The sequence below is a fragment of the Hordeum vulgare genome, chromosome 6H (assembly GCF_904849725.1).
Source record: "Hordeum vulgare subsp. vulgare chromosome 6H, MorexV3_pseudomolecules_assembly, whole genome shotgun sequence".
NCBI lineage: Eukaryota > Viridiplantae > Streptophyta > Magnoliopsida > Poales > Poaceae > Hordeum > Hordeum vulgare.
The window spans coordinates 3,521,778-3,540,052 of record NC_058523.1 but is presented as its reverse complement, the minus strand read 5'-3'; the positions used below and the strand labels follow the sequence as shown (position 1 = coordinate 3,540,052).

The window sequence follows — 18,275 nt, the reverse complement described above, 5'->3', positions numbered from 1 at the left end:
AGGTTTGACACACGAAAACAAAGATTCAAGAGGAGACACACCAAGCACTTTAAGATCTTCGTGATTTGCATCACTAGAACGCACCCTTTTAAACCATTCATGCCTAGCGCGAATTTGGGCGGTTCTTTCTTTGCTCTCATTCATGGAGACACGCATAGATTTCAAAGTTTCATCCAAGTTGACCTTGGGAGGAGCACATCTAACTTTCAAAGCATCAATATCACAAGACATCCTATCAACGCTCTTAGCCAAATCGTCAATTTTGAGTAGTTTTTCCTCTATGGACGCATTGAAAATCTTTTGAGAGTTGATGAACTCTTTGATATTACTCTCTAAATCAGAGGGTAATTTGTTGTGATTTCCATAAGTGTTGTTGTAGGAATTGCCATAATTGTTAGAGGAGTTACTAGGGAAAGGCCTAGGAACATAGTTTCCTCTAAAAGCATTGTTGTTGCCAAAATTGTTCCTACAAACAAAGTTAACGTCCAAACTAGCGTTGCTACTCTCAATCAAGGAAGATAGTGGCATGTCATTAGGATCTAAAGGAGCGTTTCTACTAGCAACCAAATTCATCAACTCGTCCATCTTAACACTAAGCAAGTTAATTTCTTCTATAGCGTGTACCTTTTTGCTAGCAGGTGACCTTTCAGTACGCCACTGAGAGTAGTTGGTCATGATATTGTCTAGGAGTTTTGTAGCGTCTCCTAACGTGATTTCCATGAATGTTCCACCTGAGGCGGAGTCCAAGATATTGCGAGAAGCGAAATTCAAACCACCGTAAAAGATTTGTATAATCATCCACAAACTCAAGCCATGAGCGGGACAATTTCTAATCATTAACTTCATCCTCTCCCAAGATTGTGCAACGTGTTCATGATCAAGTTGCTTGAAATTCATGATATCGTTACGTAAGGAGATAATCTTAGCCGGCGGAAAATACTTGGGTATGTAAGCATCTTTGCACTTATCCCAAGAATCGATACTATTTTTAGGCAAAGATGAAACCAAGTTTTTGCGCGATCTCGCGACGAGAAAGGAAAAAGCTTCAACTTAATCATGTCATTATCCACATCTCTTTTCTTTTGCATATCGCAAAGCTCTATGAAGGTATTGGGATGGGATGCGGCATCTTCACTAGGAAGGCCAGAGAATTGCTCTTTCATAACAAGATTCAGCAAAGCTGCGTTGATTTCATACAATTCCGCACTAGTGGCGGGAGTAATCGGAGTACTAATAAAATCATTATTATTGGTACTCTAGAAGTCGCAAAGTTTGGTGTTTACAGCCATGATGAATTCAACAAACAAACAAGCACACAAGCAAGCAAGAAAACCGGCAAAGGAAAACGGCAAAAAGGCAAAAAGGCAAAAGGAAACGACAAAGGAGAAAGGCAAATGAAAACAGAAAATGTGAAGTGGGGGAGAGGAAAACGAGAGGCAACTGGCAAAAAAAGTAAATGCAAGAGATGAGTTTGTGAGACCTACTTGGATAGATCTCTCCTTCCCCGCCAACGGCACCAGAAATTCTTCTTGCTACTACAACAAAAGACCTTCCAATGGCGCCAGAAACAAGCGTGTTGACGGGAGACTATTCTTGTCTTCATTCTCCTCAGCAACGGCACCAGGAATCCTTCTGCTACGGCTACGCCTTTAGGGACTTCCTAGGAAAATATGCAAAGGATTCCCCCATGGCCTTGGAGCCTTGCGTTGGTGTTCCCTCGAAGCGGAAAGGGTGGTGTAGCACAGCGACAGTAAGTATTTCCCTCAGTTTTGAGAACCAAGGTATCGATCCAGTGAAGGAGTATCACAAGTGCCTGCACAAACACAAAGAGCTTGCTCCCAACGCTATGAAGGGGTTGTCAATCCCTTATAGATTGTTTGCCAAGTGAGAACTGAAAGCAACAAAGTAACAAAGCAAAGTAAAAGCGAAAGTGAAAACGATAGGTGTGAATAGACCCGGGGGCCGTAGTGTTCACTAGTGGCTTCTCTCATGAAAGCAAGTAGACGGTGGGTGAACGAATTACTGTCGAGCAATTGATAGAACCGCGCAAAGTCGTGACGATATCTATGGCAATGATTATATCTATAGGCATCACGTTCAAAACAAGTAAACCGATACTTTCTGCATATATTACTATTACTTCACACGTCGACCGCTATCCAGCATCCATCTAGTGTATTCAGTCCAAAAGAACAGAGTAACGCCTTAAGCAAGATGACATGATGTAGATGGACACTCTCATATCCACGACAAAGCCCATCTTGTTACCCTTGATGGCAACTACACGATGTGTGCCTTGTTGCCCCTACTGTCACTGGGAAAGGTCACCACACGGTAAGAACCCAAAACCAAGCACTTCTCCCATTGCAAGAATCATAGATCTAGTTGGCCAAACAAAACCCAAGACTCGAAGAGACTTACAAGGATATCAAATCATGCATATAAGAAATCAGCAAAGACTCAAATATATATCATAGATAATCTGATCACAAATCCACAATTCATCGGATCTCGACAAACACACCGCCAAAGAGGATTACATCGGATAGATCTCCATGAAGATCATGGAGAACTTTGTATTGAAGATCTAAGAGAGAGAAGAAGCCATCTAGATACTAACTACAGACCCATAGGTCTGAAGTGAACTACTCACGAGCCATTGGAGGGGCGATGATGTTGATGAAGAAGCCCTCCAACTCCAAAGTCCCCTCCGGCAGGGCACCAGGAAGGGTCTCCAGATGAGATCTCGCGAAAACGGAAGCTTGCGGCGGCGGAAAAGTGTTTTCGTGGACGCCCTGATTTTTTCTGGATTTTTAGGAAATTTATAGGCTAAAGATCTAGGGCAGGGGGGCGCCGGGGAGGCCACAAGCTTGGTTGTCGTGGCCTTCCCCTGGCCACGGCAACAGGGCTTGTGGGCTCCCTGTGGGCCCACTTGCTTGGCCCTCAAGCCTCCCGATCTTCTTCCGTTCTGAAAAAAATCGTTTTGGGGATTTTATTCCGTTTGGACTCCGTTCCAAAATCAGATCTGAAAAGAGTCAAAAACACAGAAAAAACAGGAACTGGCACTTGGCACTGAGTTAATAAGTTAGTCCCAAAAAGATATAAAAGGTAAACAAAACATCCAAAGTTGACAAGATAACAGCGTGAAACCATCAAAAATTATTGATACGTTTGAGACGTATCAGAGGCCTCGTGCGTGTGGCGGCCTTTCGGCGAGCTCCTGCCGGTTGCTTTCACCGGAATCTTGGGCGGCGGGGGGGGGGGGCGAGGGGGGGGAGAGGTGAGGTGGTTGGTGGGGAAAGTGCTGGCTGAAATGTCGCCCCCACCAACCGCTTCCGCTTATATGCAAGGCACCGCAGCGGCGAGGGGGAAACCCGCGAATATGCAGGTTGGGGCCGAGATTTTGCCGCGCCCCCTAAATATTTTTGCGGGCCGGGGCGGGATGCGGGGTCTGATCGGGCAGGTTTTTTCGCCCCGACCCGCATTTTGGCGGTTATTTTCCAGGTCGGGACGAGATGCGGGGTTTGCTAGAGTTGCTCTCACTAGCTTAATCTCCCTCTTTGTTATCCAGTAGATTTTTTCGGTTCGTACTAGGGCCGACCCTGGTCATGGAGGTTGCAGCCCGGCGTCATCTTCAGCACACCTCCGCAAGAGCGACTCCAACTCCACCATCGATGACGACCGAAGAAATAATCCCTAAAGGCAAACAAGCATTGAGGCATGCGTAGGCCAATGCCAAACAGTTAGCCACACGCGTGAGTGACCAGGCAGCTCTGACTCCGTCGAGGAGTATTGGAGGAGAAAAGGTTGTGCTTGCGCCGAGCCAGCGCTAGAGTCGTCATCTATTTAAAGGCAACTTCAATTTATTGTGTTGAAGGTTCTATAAGTATGCTTACCTGTTAATACACTAGAAACCATATTTTAAGATATTTAATCAGATTGTAGAATTAGAGATATATAAGTCATCATAATTGATGATGTTAATATAAATATAAACACACACACACACACAAAAATACGCAAATATATTGAATTTATAAAATCGTCAAAATTTAGTTCAAAGAGAACTTTTTCAAACTTGTAATTTGTAGCAACAAGTTTTAGCGATATATGTTACAATTTTATAGGAGAAAAAATATGTTTGATATCTAACAACATTGCGATATGGTTAACTATTTAAACTAAACAAAAAATATTCTCATTAAGATTGTGTACTAATAATTTAATTAAGTATAAAGGTTTAGTATAAAAAAATGTTAATTTTAGTTCACTTTCAATTGAAATTTTGATTGGATGTGTGAGTATCCTAAAGGAAGGCAATAACAACATAAATTTTACTTACTAAACCAATTATATGCTTACTTTTTATATTTAAATTATGAAAAATAATAAATTCAAACATTTACTAAGAATTAGCGAATATTCACTTGGATATAATTTTTACTTATGACTTATATTCAAATAAAAATAATAATTTAAATATTAGACATGATTTCATTTCCATAACAAACATTTAAAATATAAATTATCAAAAAATATTATTTAATTTATTAATATTTAAAATATTACATGAACAAGTCTAAAAGTATGATATTTCATTTATATGTAAAATATTTATAACTCTCGCATATTTAGATGTTGTTTTCATTACTGAAATGATAATTTACATACCCTACAAATTGATAATTTACGTGATATCTACAAATTTCTTATACAATAAGACTTGTTATTTATTATATATGTGTACACGTGGAGATTGTTATGGCTAAAACGTCCTGTGTGCCACCCTTAGGTTGTGGGTTCGATTACTAGCGACCAAACTCTCTTTATAATGACAGATGAAACCCACTCTTATATATATGAAAAATAAATGTCATTTAAGCTCCGCGTCTAATAAACCTATGTTTGCTATCTAGGCATACATACATGAAGGGTGGGGTGGCTACAATTGCTATGGTCGTAAACTTGTGTCGTCGGTTCGAGACGAGGCGCCCCATTTTTTTGTAAATTTTCGTACCTACATGTAGTACAATGTTCAACTTTTCTGCAAATAAAAAAAGCAAGGGGTTTTGTGCAGAAATGAATTGTAGTGGTCTGCTTGTTGCACAAATAATAAAATATGAGTGTTTTGTGCAAAAATGAGTCGGCCAAGCGGTACCACCCACTAACAGGTGGGGCCATAGCCTGATACGTCCACACATTTATTTTGTGACCATATTTGTACACGATGTCAAGTTAGCCGACCACAAATTCAAGTTTTCAAAGTTCTAGGATCAAATTGAACATCAAGTGCAATTTTTTTGACTCTAGGTGATATTACTTCTATATAAAAGTAAAGCCGAACAATGTTCGGTTAACAAGGAGCGTACAAGTTATGTGGCACGAGAGCCAGACGAGGAAGTCGAAGCGTTGGAAAGTTATACAGAGGCAGGTCAAATCATTGTTCCTGGTGTGCCAACATCGCATCCTCCCAACGTCTTCGAAGAGGTTCGCCTAGCCGACAATTTACTTGTCTTTCGATTCGGTCAAAATTATAATGTCGATGCATATTCCAGTACAATTCTAATTAATGTTGAAAGACCAGTCGAGATAAGTAATTTGTTTGCTAGAAATAATCTCGTCACTAATTATGCCGGTCAACATGTTGTACCATTTGTAGAGGGTAATAGTGGCAATCTGTTTCAACCAAAGTTGTCACCGTCATATTGGCTAGGCTTTATTTTCATATGGACAACTTTCATTGTTTCATGCCTGGCTAACATTTGGTCTTATATGAGACATGTATTTTGTAACTATTTTGGTTGCAGAAACATAAAGCCTGGTTCAAAGTCCTTCAAGATTGACGATTCAGGAAAATCGGAAAAGGAGGACAAAAAACGATGCATAGCCGAGTTGGATGATGTTAAGTCGACACCACTCGGTTTCTTAATTAAAAATATAGTATCCCAATATCAGCCAAGGAATGAACAGTGCCCCATCAGTTTGGGCGTAGGTGATCACATTGTCGATGCATCGTCGGCTAATCCAATTATCATAGAAGATCATCATATTGAGTCGTCACGACAAGAGCGAATGCCCAATTCGTTCGAGCAGAAAATTAGAAACCACGACCTGCTTCATCAAGCCAAACAATCGACCGTCGAAGGACGATTGGAAAGTGATGGAACAGAAGATGATGGCAAGCCGGCTATCAGTAATCTTGATGAAGATCATGTGTTGACTCGGCTGCAAGCCGACTCCTCCCAACACGAGCGAGTGCACGCTGAAGATGATGTGGCCAATTCATCGCGTCAAGAAATTATTCAAGCCGGCAATCCTGAAGACAGGAATTCGATCAAAGCTACATCAGATACATCTATCAATGGGGGCAACAAGAAAATTCAAAGGCCGATGCACACAAGACCAAACAAAGCAAAGGTCATGGTAAGAACAAAGGTAAAAGTCCAAAAGTTACCTCCACTCAATTATTGGAGAAATATCAAAAGATGAGTGAGGAAAAGAGTGCTTATCAGCCAGCTCAGGCAAAAGCATCGAGGTCACCCCCAAGGCATAAATCTGATGACCCGGATTGGCAAAAGAAGAAGCTAAACACGTCGACTCCGCGAACTTCTTTTGGGCCACCAATGCCAAAATCATCCATGTCCTCCCAACTCGGCTTATGTTCATATGAATCACAAGACATGTATAATTCACAGGCACACCATCGGTCTTATGCTAATTCACCTCGCCAAGTTTATGCAGCTCCAAGAGAATCAAGCTCGCAACCATATGTCAAAGACCGACTCACTCATAGGTCGGTCGGGAGCTCATGGAGGAGGAAGGAGGTGGTCAAGCAGGTCTACCAAGTAAAAAGAGATGGTCGCAAGGATGATGTTTCGAACCCAACTCCAAGTAACCAAAAGCCAGCTGAGTTCATGTTGGCTACAAAGGGAAAGAAAGTGAAATGGGTGATTTTCAAAGACCCAGTCGTTGAGTATGGGCAGGTCAAGACGGAAGTGCCTAAAGTTATAAAAGAGCTACCAGTGTATAAAATAAGATCACAGCCGGGATGCCCACTCGGCTTATCACATTATCAAGTGTTGCGCAGCTGAAGCGGCTAAGCGTCGGAGAGTTAGAGAAGAGGAACATGGCGTGGATCCTCAAGCGAAGCTATCAAGCCAAGAAGGGTGCACCAGCTTCTCTTGCAAAACCGGCAAGAGTAAAGGAGGACAAGCACAAAGCCGGTAGGCGAACACAACAATTTTTATCTCGCTACCGGAGACTACAGGCGGTGTATCGTCCATGTCCTTCAACCGTACCATCAAAGCCTATGCTTTGTAATCTATCTCCAGCCGAAACAGCTGATTTATTTCGCCTATTCACACTTTGGTGGACGGGTTCTCCAGGTCCTTCAAGATGAGGACACATGGCTGATATTTCCATATCGTCCTGAGAATGCATGGTCTTGGCAAACCTGGCATCTGGTTGATGGCATTGTCCATAGTTTATTTCATATCTGAAAGCCGATGCTTAGTTTTATCAATACTTGATTCGAGTTAAGAGATCACGTAGGTTGCACCAAGGGATGCATCCATCAAGGAGCTTGTGTTATGATGACAACAAATATCTGAAGAAGCCCTACCTAGATGACAGACAGTCTGAGCAACTGGTCAATATAAGGTTAGGGATCCCTAAGCGTGTAAATGGACGATGGAGTGTTGACATCGTCCTAAGAACAAACGTGTGCAAGTTATTTTTCGACACACAAGCTTTCCCGAAAAACATGGGGGGCATGTGTTGACACCAGATTTTGGCACGGAAGAAAATCGTATTAAGATGGATTCAAAGGAAGAAGTGCTCCACATGGAAGAGTTTTGTGGTGTTGACATGAATATTTTTGGAGTTTGGGTCATAGCTGTTCAATCTGATATTGAAGGCCGAAAGTGTGTTTGAAGTGCTGAGATTTCATATTCAGAGTACTATTCATCCTATTAAGCCAACAAGACAGCCTCATATGAAAAAATATTCAACATGAATTGTGTTCGCCTCGTCGAGGCGATCGATTTTGATATATATTTTGTCTTAATCGGAGTCCGTGTGCGACCTGAAGGGACAAAACAAGATCAGGCTGAAGTTTCACTCGGGGATCCGAGTGAAAAGTTTGCCATCCGAGTGGAGTTCGCCATCCAAGTGGAATTTGCCATCTGAGTGGAAAGTTTGCCATCCGAGTGGAATTTGCCATCCAAGTGAAAAGTTTCTAAACACGAGTGGAACTTGGGTGAGATACATGAATTCCGAATGAAGGCTTGATGACCGAGTGAAGGCTTGATGACCGAGTGAAAAGTTTCCAAATACGAGTGGAATTTCGGTCAAGGAGTCATGGATTCAGAGTGAAATTTTTTGTCCAAGTGAAAATTGTTGTCCGAGTGAAAATCACTCGACCGACTAAAAGGGGCCCCGAATCCGACTGATTCAACCATAAGGTAGAGATTGACCTGTATGGTCATCTAGATGGCCTCGGATGGAAAAGTGTTCAACATGAAAGTTGTTTGTAACGTCGAAATAGTCAACTTTGCTTTTAAGGTCATTATCATCTGAGGTAGTACACGGCCTGAAGGGATGCTACAACACTCGGACGGTCCAGTCCGCTATATGACCAAGGCCGATTCAAAGTTGAAGATGACTTCGTGGAATATTCAAGATGACCTTATTTGGAAAAGTGATCAATATAAGAGTTGTTCTTATTGTCAAGACGGTCGATTTTGATATATAAATCGTCTCAATCGGAGGTCACATGCGAATTTCACAGCCCACGCAAGGAACAAGACAGAAGATTGGGCCAGATTTGGGCTGAATCCGAGTTAGACTAGAAGTAGGACTCTAGGACGTGATTTGCTGTAGTTTTCTTGTAAGGAAAGCCTAGATGAATCCTTTGCTCATACGGGAAGTCCAGCCGCCTCTTATATATGTTGGGGGTGATGACCGATTGAACAACACACAATCAAACAAATCAATCTACTACTTTTTACCTTTACCTTTATCTCTCTCCCTTCTTCTTCTTCTTTCTCGTTCTTCTTTCGTTCTTCGTTTGGAGGGCAGCAATTCACGAGGTCCTAGGGGCGGTCAGGCCGACCTAGGGCAGCCCATAGCCGCCACACTCCCTGACAGGGTCCCTCCCGGGAGTGTGGGGTTTCGTGTCTGCAAAAGCACCCGCCGACTGTCTTGCGTATCGCGCTGTCGGTCAGGTCTTTTTCGACGTGAGCTGCGGTGCATCACCCTCGGCATCAAGGGTACACGGTGACGTGTTCGTGTGTCAACACAGGGCATTGATCTTGCAGCATTGAGCCAAACTTAAAGACTCGTTGTAATGTATCGATAATTTGATCACAAAAAGAAATGGATAATAATCTGTACAGGCTCGCCGTAAAACAAGTATATGCAGTAAGTTTGCAAAGTCGGTGATGATTTGGATTTATAACCATCTACAATAAGGTTCTTAATTTGCAACATACTGTTGATGTCTAGAACCAGAATAGTCACTCAAACACTCATCCATACTATGGGACTTCAAGATCTGAGCCATATATAGACTTGCGACAAGCAGAAGGTAGGTGAAATATATATTTTAACAGGCACATACAGATCATATATATCTAACTTTTTTCCTTCGGATGAACCAGCCAAATCTGCAGCTTTCCCGGTCAATTTGGATAATCTATTAGTATCATTCAGAATTGATGAGGCATGACACCAAGAATATATTATCTGAATTAACTAAGATTCAGATCTGAGTTAAAAGTACCCAACATACTAAAACTGAGATACGAGATAACAGATATCTGGTCTTACCCAAGAGTGAGGCATGACACCAAGATTTGATTATCTGAATTCCAGGCATTCATACTGCCAATTTATAGCATACATTAGGTCCCAATAAGCAAAATAATACCATGAACACACATTGTATCTCTACGGGTTCATACCCAAATCATATCGTGAAGTTGCACCAAAATTTGACTAGTTTTTTGTGTTATCAATTATCAAGAACTGGTATGACGATTGCTAAACTTGCATACTGAATCTATAGGATAAACTGTAACCACACACACTTATATATTTTGTCTCCAGTAGGTATATTTATCACACACCCCCAAAAGGGGAATGCAAGTAACAGAGAGTTAACTGTGAGTATCCTACAAGTGATGTCAGAAGCTGAGCAACCTGATGGAATGACATATAACACGAGTTTTTCTTGATATGTCCTTCCACCGGTTACAGAGAAAAAAAGGATATGTCTGACAGTTAAGACAGTCTGAAGAGTGTCAAGGGGAACACAATCTGGGATCTAAGACTGACTTTGACAGAGATAGTCGGAAACAATGCAGCAGCAAAGACGGACTATAGCGAATATTTAAGTTGCTTAGAAACAGATAGCTCTTGTAAGAAAATCATCTGCAACTTGCTTAGTCAATAAGGGGGATAATTAGCATCACTTCATCGTTAGCTTAAAATACAACATATAAACAGGAAATACATGTATATTTGCAAAATGTCGGTATTAAGAAGACCACCAGGCAATCTCTACATAAAAGACCTCGATAAAGTAAAATCTTCAAGTCAATAAACAGAACCATCGAGTAACAAGAGAACCACGATATGAAGTGGGGAAATAATCCAATATTGAGTTCAAGAAAACATAAACATGAGTCAGATCAGATCAATTGGCAAACATTTGAAATGCTGACCCAAATGACTTGTATCTTTCGCATCAACACTCATGGCAGCCACTCCAACACAAAATGATGTTCAATGAAATATAGCACAAAACATACATCTAACAGTCACAACTTGTTGAGCATACGTTTTGTTATACATCAACAAAGAAGCTTAATAGTGGATCTAGTTAATACATATTACAGCTCATGTGGATACGGAGAGCTAGGCCGATAAAAAACACCACCCCACCCGACACCTCTTCTAAGATAGAAGGCTAAGTGTTCGCAACATAATACCAAGGATCTAGTTAATACATGATGTAGCTCATGTGGATACGGAGAGCTAGGCCGACAGGAAACACTGCCACGGTCGACAGGTCTCAGATGAAAGGCTGAGTTGTTGACAACATATATAACCAGGGATCTAGTTAATACATACTGCTGTAAGAAACAGGACCACACCCAACAGCCCTCTTAGTACCGACAACACAATCGCCGGTCAGGTCAGATGAAAGGTAGAGCGTTGGCAACATAACCCTCTAGTGTTGGAAAGAAGGTATGCTGAACAAGAGTTTGCTTGAGCAAATAATGGCCAGACATGATGATGTCTGAGTAACGGAAACTTGCAATCAACTTGCCATGGACAATAACCCCGCCATCGCCATCAACTTGAAACAGCCAGGCAGCACACTTGAGCAGAATGAGCAACCCACCGTCCCGAGGCACAACCGTCACACTCTCTCGATGGTCGGGACACTGACAATGCTGCCTGGTCTCCGCAACCGGTAATGTAACATAAGACTTGAAATTCCATCGCTCGCTTTGTTGATTCTGCAACGCAAAGATATACATAGATGTCTTTTGATCATCATAAATGAAGATGCCAAGCATGCCACCAGTCTCAAACAGTTGAGCAATACAACCCGGAAAATACGGGGATCTGATGTGCCTGAAGGACTCATTGGTGGTGTCGAATACCACTATTTCACTGCCTGTGTGCCAGTATAGGCTGCCTTTGAATAGCAATCCGGGGCGATCTGGCGGTTCAGGGCACCCTATGGGAGAAGGTATGCGCCTGGGCGGCTGGGCAGAGCCTATTGTGAAAACGTAGTACTCCATGGCAAGTGGATCTCCATCATCAAACCGGCACAGCAACAGTCGGTACTCGCCGCCGCCGGCGGTAGGGTACATCCCATGGGGACACAAGCCATCGAGCTGGTGGAGGGGAGCATACTGTCGAGTTGCCGGGTTGCAGATGGCAAAAATCAAGATCGGTGCTGAGGAGGAGGAGGCCGTCGCAGGAGGCCTCCAGATAGAAGGGGGAAGTGTCGCAGGCGAGCGCTGGGGGAGCCGTTTTCAGCCGCGCGACGGTCTGGAACCGGTCGGCGGCCCCTGCTGCGCGGTGGTCGGAGGCCAAGATGTCTAGGGACACGCCGCCGTCGGCGAGCTCGCTGTGGTTGTAGAAGAGGGGAAGGGTGGGCTGGTGGGCGTGGTGGCACCAAAAGTCCCACTTATATAAGTGGGACTTTTGGAGCTGGTATTTTTGTCTATTACGACTTTTCTACCTGATATTTGTTTTGTTTTTTTGCTCCTCTATTAAGTGGGACACACGCTTAAGCGGCGAGCCCACTAGCAACACACTTAGCAGCTGTGCTAAATTTAACAATTCTTAAAGAGCTAAAAAAAATGAAGAGAACGCCGGCTTTATTGATCAAGCAACAAAGTTACAAAGGCTCTAGTGGGGACGGGGCCTTTAGCCCCGGCCCGTAAGAGGCTTTAGTCCCAGTTCACCAACCGGGACTAAAGGGGCGGGACTAAAGGCCTAACCTTTAGTCCCGGCCTTGTTACAAGCCGGGTCTAAAGGTGCTCCACGTGGGCGCCTCGTAGCGTCCCACGGGTAGGACCTTTAGTCCCGGTTCGTTACACGAGCCGGGACTAAAGAGTTTCAGATTTTGCTTATTTTCGGGTTTTTTTTAATGAAATTATTTTTGGGTTTTAGGGTTTTAGGGTTTAGGTGTTCGGGAGATTAACGTGATGCCTCGTTTGGTGTTCGGGAATTAGTTTTCATACAATTTAAATAGAAATAATTATGCATATATATAAGGTTAATTTATCTTCCAAGCAAGCATATATATACAATTATATGAAGATCTGAATTATCGGGACTAGAGCCCGTCTATTTGATTACATGGACGAACATCAGTAATGGTCCCTAGCTACACTAAATCGTCCTTTGTCATCTATAGCTTCCGTCCTCAGAAAGGTCGCAAGCTCCTCTGCAACAGCAATCGCGCGTTGCTCTGGTAGGACCTTCGTCCTCATGGTCGTGTGCTATATAAGAAGAGGAGATGAATATGAATATCAATCATGATAACAAAGAATGACGGGTAAAAATAAAGGTGTGAATGTTCATTGCTTACGTCGAATCTGTGATCCTTGTGCTCAGAGGTAAACGTGCGAATGGTCTCGCAAACATAGTATCCGCATAGATGCGTTCCCCGTGGCTGCTGGTCGCACTTTACGAGAATAGAATATATATAATCAAAATATTAATCTAGCATCATAAATGTATTGAAAATAGAAGTATATCATACTACTACTTACCTGAGCCGCTCTAAAGGTCAGCTTCTCATGCTCGATACCGGGAGTCACGCACTTGAACGGCTTCCAAACCCTGCCCGACAAGGATAATGATTTGCTAAGTTTTTCATTAATTGATATATCAGAAAATCATCGAAAGAGACCGATAGAGCGCAAGAATGATTGAAATTACCCTTGGAGCATGTCCTGCAGGCTTTGGAACTATTCCAAGGGTCTCGATAATGGGTCGAAGGCATCAACTCTTCCCTTATCAATTTGAATGTCCAACAGAAATCCAATGAAAGCTACACATGTATATATATATATATATGTCAGTAACTTATCAATTACACTTATAAGTGAATGGACACAACAGAGTAAAGACCCTCACCTGAAGTTGTATGGAAACAGTATGTGGTCACAGAAATTTTGATCTGTTAGAAACCTTAGAAGGTTTTCCTCCGTCTCCTTGGGATAATTAGTTAGCGTCGCTATATGTATTTTATCTGGGTCAATAAACCCAATATTTAGGATGCTCTTACTTTTACAATCCAGAATCTTCATTCTGCATAATAGAGTACAAGTTATATATAGACAATGAATTGAAATAACTAAACAAGTTATATGTAGACAACGAATTGAAATAACTAAACAAGTTATATGTAGACAATGAATTGAAATAACTAAACAAGTTATATATAGACAACGAATTGAAAAACTTACAGACAATAGCAACTCATAAGCGATTTGTCGAGGGCGTCGCCATTGTACATCTGGAAGAGTTCATCAAAGTCGATATGGATTTGTTCGGGGCGGCCGTAGTACTCCTGTGGGACACTCAGCACGATCATCGTTCTCTCATTCTTTGATTCACTTAAGTACCATTGATGCAAGTAACACATATTTGTTGGGAGATCATCTTTGCTGACCAAAGGCTCATGTGACATCCTCGACTTTTGCTACAGTAATTATTGTAATTAAGCTACAATGATCAACCGCTAATGATGCCACGTCATCGAATTCCCATCTTAGACCCGCGGTGATTCGAGTCTGTCCGGATCCAAATTTTGAAAACAAAAGAAAAGTATTTTATAAATTCATGTTAAATATTAAAAGAATATGTATATGAAAGAGAGAATTAAAAGTATGTATAATAAATTGTAAAAGAAAGTATAGTAAAAGAAAGAAAAGAAAATAGGAAAGAAAGAAATAATAAGAAAAGGCAAAATAAAACAAAACAACAACAACAACAACAAAAAAAAAGAAAAAAAAGCAACCCCCCACGCCCTGGCCCAGCTGGGCCAAAAGGCCCAACCGGCCAGGCCCCCCCGCGCCCCTGCCTCAAACCCTAGCGAACCCCCAGCCTCTCCTCGCTACTCCCTCCCCTCCTGAGCGCCGCCACCCCCCCCCCCCCCCACTCCCTCGTCCCAGCCCCTCACCCCACGAGAGGCTCTCTCCCTCTCGTCCACTCACCCCCTTCCCCACCTAACCCCCACGACAGAGCCCCTCACCCCCACGACCCTCTCTACTCCCGTCGCCCCTCCCCCTCAGATCCACCCATCCCTGGCCGGCGCGCCTCCCCCCCGCCGGCGAGCCGATCCCCCATCTCCCCTCCCACGACCTCATCCTCCCGCGGCGAGTCCCCCCCACCTCGGCCCTCCATCCCGCCGGCCGCCCCCAGGAGCCCCGCCGGCCGAGCCCCTCCTCCCGCCGGTCACCATCGGCGGCTCCATCCCGGGGGCCCCTCCTCACCGGGGCCCCTCTCGGCGAACCTCCGGCCGGCTCCTCCTCGCCGGCACGCCCGTCTTCACCGGAACCGCGTCACCGTCGTCACCTTCACCTTCGTGCGAACTCCGGCTTCACCGGCCCCTCCTGTCAACGTCGGTGAGCCCCTCCTCGGGCTCCTCCCACCATGTCGTTCTCCTCGCCGCCCCGGTTCCGTTCCGGCAAACGAGGCCTCGATCCGTCGACGGTAGACTCCGGTAGGAAGGATTGAACTTTTGGTTCTTCTAGGTGGAGTTAGCAAAGAACCTCTGTGTTTATTTGTTAACACAGAGAGGGAGATGAGAGTTTTGAGAGAAATAAAGAAAAAAAATGTTGTATTCCGTATGTATGTATGTATGTATGTATTCGATACCCGTATTTATGTATGTATTTGCGTATATAGGCATGTGGAGAAATACGACATGTGTATGTTATGTATTTGTGATTAATGAAATGAGTAAATGGCCTTAGGTCACTTACCGGTGGGGCCAACGCACCCGCTGTCTATGACAGGGAGACCCCACACGATAGTTAAAATAAAAATAAAAATAATGTTTTTATTAAATAAATAAATAAATAGATATATTAGTTAAATTAATTAATTAACATAATTAGAGTATGACACGTGGGTCCCCCACTAAATTAATCTGATTAATTAATATTTAATCTTAAATAAAACTTGTGTCTATGACGTTCGGGACCCGCTGGTCAGTTGACCGTCAAATGTTGATGTCAGCATGACATCGCGATGATGTCATAATGGAATTTTATTAAAATAGCTAAATCTGTTTTTAATTCCTAAATAATTAATAAAATTTTGAAAATTAATATAAAATAATCCGTAAGTCAGATCAAATTATTTTCAACATGAAAGTTGATCAGCAAGACGAGACGAACCCGGATACACGGCCCGTTCGTCTGTCACGCGTCCCTAGCATAGCAAACTTGGAACTTTTCCTTCGTTTCCAGTATAACCGGTAGTAGCCCGAGACCCGGAAAATATCGTCAGATATTCTTCCGACCCGTCTATGACGGATGTTGCTGCGTTAGCTCATGTCTAGCCTGCATCTTGCCATGTCATACTTTGTGTTGCATCGGTGCTATTATTTATTGTTTCTCCCCCCTCTTCTTACCGGTAGACCCCGAGACTGACGCTGCCGCCGGGTACATCTACGACCCTGCCGATCAGTCCTTTGCCGCAGAGCAGCAAGGCAAGAAAACTCCCCTTGATCATTCCTATATCGCCTATGTCTTTCTTCCTACTGCTTGCATTAGTATTTTGCTACTGTTGTAGTTAGCTCCTATATCTGATGCATAGCCTATTTTTGATGAACTGCTATTTTCAGTCCTGTACCTTTAATCTGCTTAGTATAGGTGGAGCAGTCATCCCCTCTGACCCCGTAGTTCAGTTGCCCCGCTTGTTTTTCAATCTCGATCTCTGATCGACGAGCCAGACCCGACACAGCACATTCACCCCCCTTCGTTGTACGACGCTACAGAGATACTATCGGGTACCGAGGGTGACACCTCGCTAAGTACTCCTGATGACATCTCTGTAGTATAGCTAGTCGGTCGTGGTTATCGAGGGTGATTCCTCTTTCACCATTCCCGATGACGCCTCTGTCGTGCAACCCCGCGAGTGTGGACCCCCCAGGGTGATTCCTCTAAGCCCACCTTGACGGGTACATCGTTCGGAATCCAACGAGGGTGATACCTCGGATTCCCCCCGATGTTACAACCACACAGTTACTCGACCATGTTACTGGGATCATTGGTGATTAGTTGTAAGACGGGTGGATTCCCGTGAGACTGTGTTGCTGGCCTAATTAAAATGCTAATGGATTTGGGTATTTGATCTGGGTTGGTCGGAGACCTTTTCGCACTAACCGGCTACGCGGGAAGAATTATGGGTACTCGGCGTCGCGGTATCAGCCGAAGCTTTTCAGATGCCAGCAATGTAGCGGCGCGCGCCCGAGTGGTCCCGAGATGCATCGCGCTTGTGATTAAGGGATGCTAGGACTGACGTCGGCCGCCCACGCCACGTGCAGGAGCGTGAAGGGGAACTGGGCCCACGAACCCTTTGTGCTTAGGATTTAGACCGGCGGGCTGGCCTCTCTGATTAGTCTTAGGTGGGGCTGCGACGTGTCGATATTCCGAGGCCGGGCAGGACCCAGAAAAGTATGTCCGGCCAGAGTGTTATCGAGCGTGACGGGACATGTGGTGCACCCCTGCAGGGATGAAAATTAACTATTCGGATAGTCGTGTCCACGGTTACAGGACGACTTGAAGTTGTGCCCCGATCTTTTACAACTACAATTGTTACTTAACTGGAATTAGTTTGCCTCGGGATTGCTTCCTCGCAGGGAGTCGAGGGAGGATCTTTAGGCGTGACCTCACTTTAATATTGCCGCAACAATATGACTATTAATGTGTTACCCCTGTTCTACTCTCGTCTATTGCTGCAAGACCCTGAAGATGCTAGTCTTCGATAGGACTAGGCCTTCTCTCTCTATTCTCGCATTGCTGCAGTCAGTCCACATATAACCCCCCCTTTCTTTGATACTGATGCATAATTAGAATAGTTCTGATGTAAGACTTGCGAGTACTTTGGATGAGTACTCACCGCTGCTTTGCTCCCCCCCTTGTTCCCTCGATCCGTTGCTGCGACCAGATGATGGAGCCCAGGAGATGGAGGTCCCCGCCACCGACGACTGCTACCCCGACGTTGCCTACTACTACGTAGATGCCGCTGATGATCAGGAGTAGTTAGGAGGTTCCCAGGCAGGAGGCCTCGCCTCGTTCGATCGTTGTATCTTTTGTGCTAGACTTCTCTAAGGCACCCCACGTTTTATGTCTGTACTCAGATATTTGTTGCTTCCGCTGACTCGTGTGTTTATCGAGCTTTCGTATTCTAGCCCTCGAGGCCCCTGGCTTGTAATATGAAGCTGATGTTATTTTATTTGTGTCTAGAGTTGTGTTGTGATATCTCCCCGTGAGTCCTTGGGTTTGATCGTACGCATTTGCGTGTATGATTAGCGTACGATTAAGCCGAGGGCGTCACAGCTCACCCATGACAAACTATGGCTTAGGGGCTACCACGGCCTTGGGTATCCTTTCGTCTTGGGAAGACAGCAATTCTTCAACCGAGACACCACATGCAGCCGCCAACTCCTTTGCTCTTTCAAAATCTAGCCCCTGCATCGGAGGGGGAACATTCTCGGTTAACACCTTGAGGGG

General features: G+C 44.0%; 1 protein-coding gene across 1 annotated transcript; it reads right to left on the bottom strand.

The window, feature by feature from the left end:
* Window positions 1–10,769: 10,769 nt before the first annotated feature.
* On the bottom strand, window positions 10,770–12,187 carry LOC123403380. The gene has a single exon (XM_045097320.1). The coding sequence runs from the start codon at window positions 11,883–11,885 to the stop codon at window positions 11,199–11,201; it is 687 nt and encodes a 228-aa protein (XP_044953255.1). The 5' UTR covers window positions 11,886–12,187; the 3' UTR covers window positions 10,770–11,198.
* Window positions 12,188–18,275: the final 6,088 nt, after the last annotated feature.

What these genes read in the sequence shown, in the direction of transcription:
- LOC123403380 (XM_045097320.1), bottom strand. Translation starts at nt 11,885, where the DNA reads ATGTACCCTACCGCCGGCGGCGGCGAGTACCGACTGTTGCTGTGCCGG.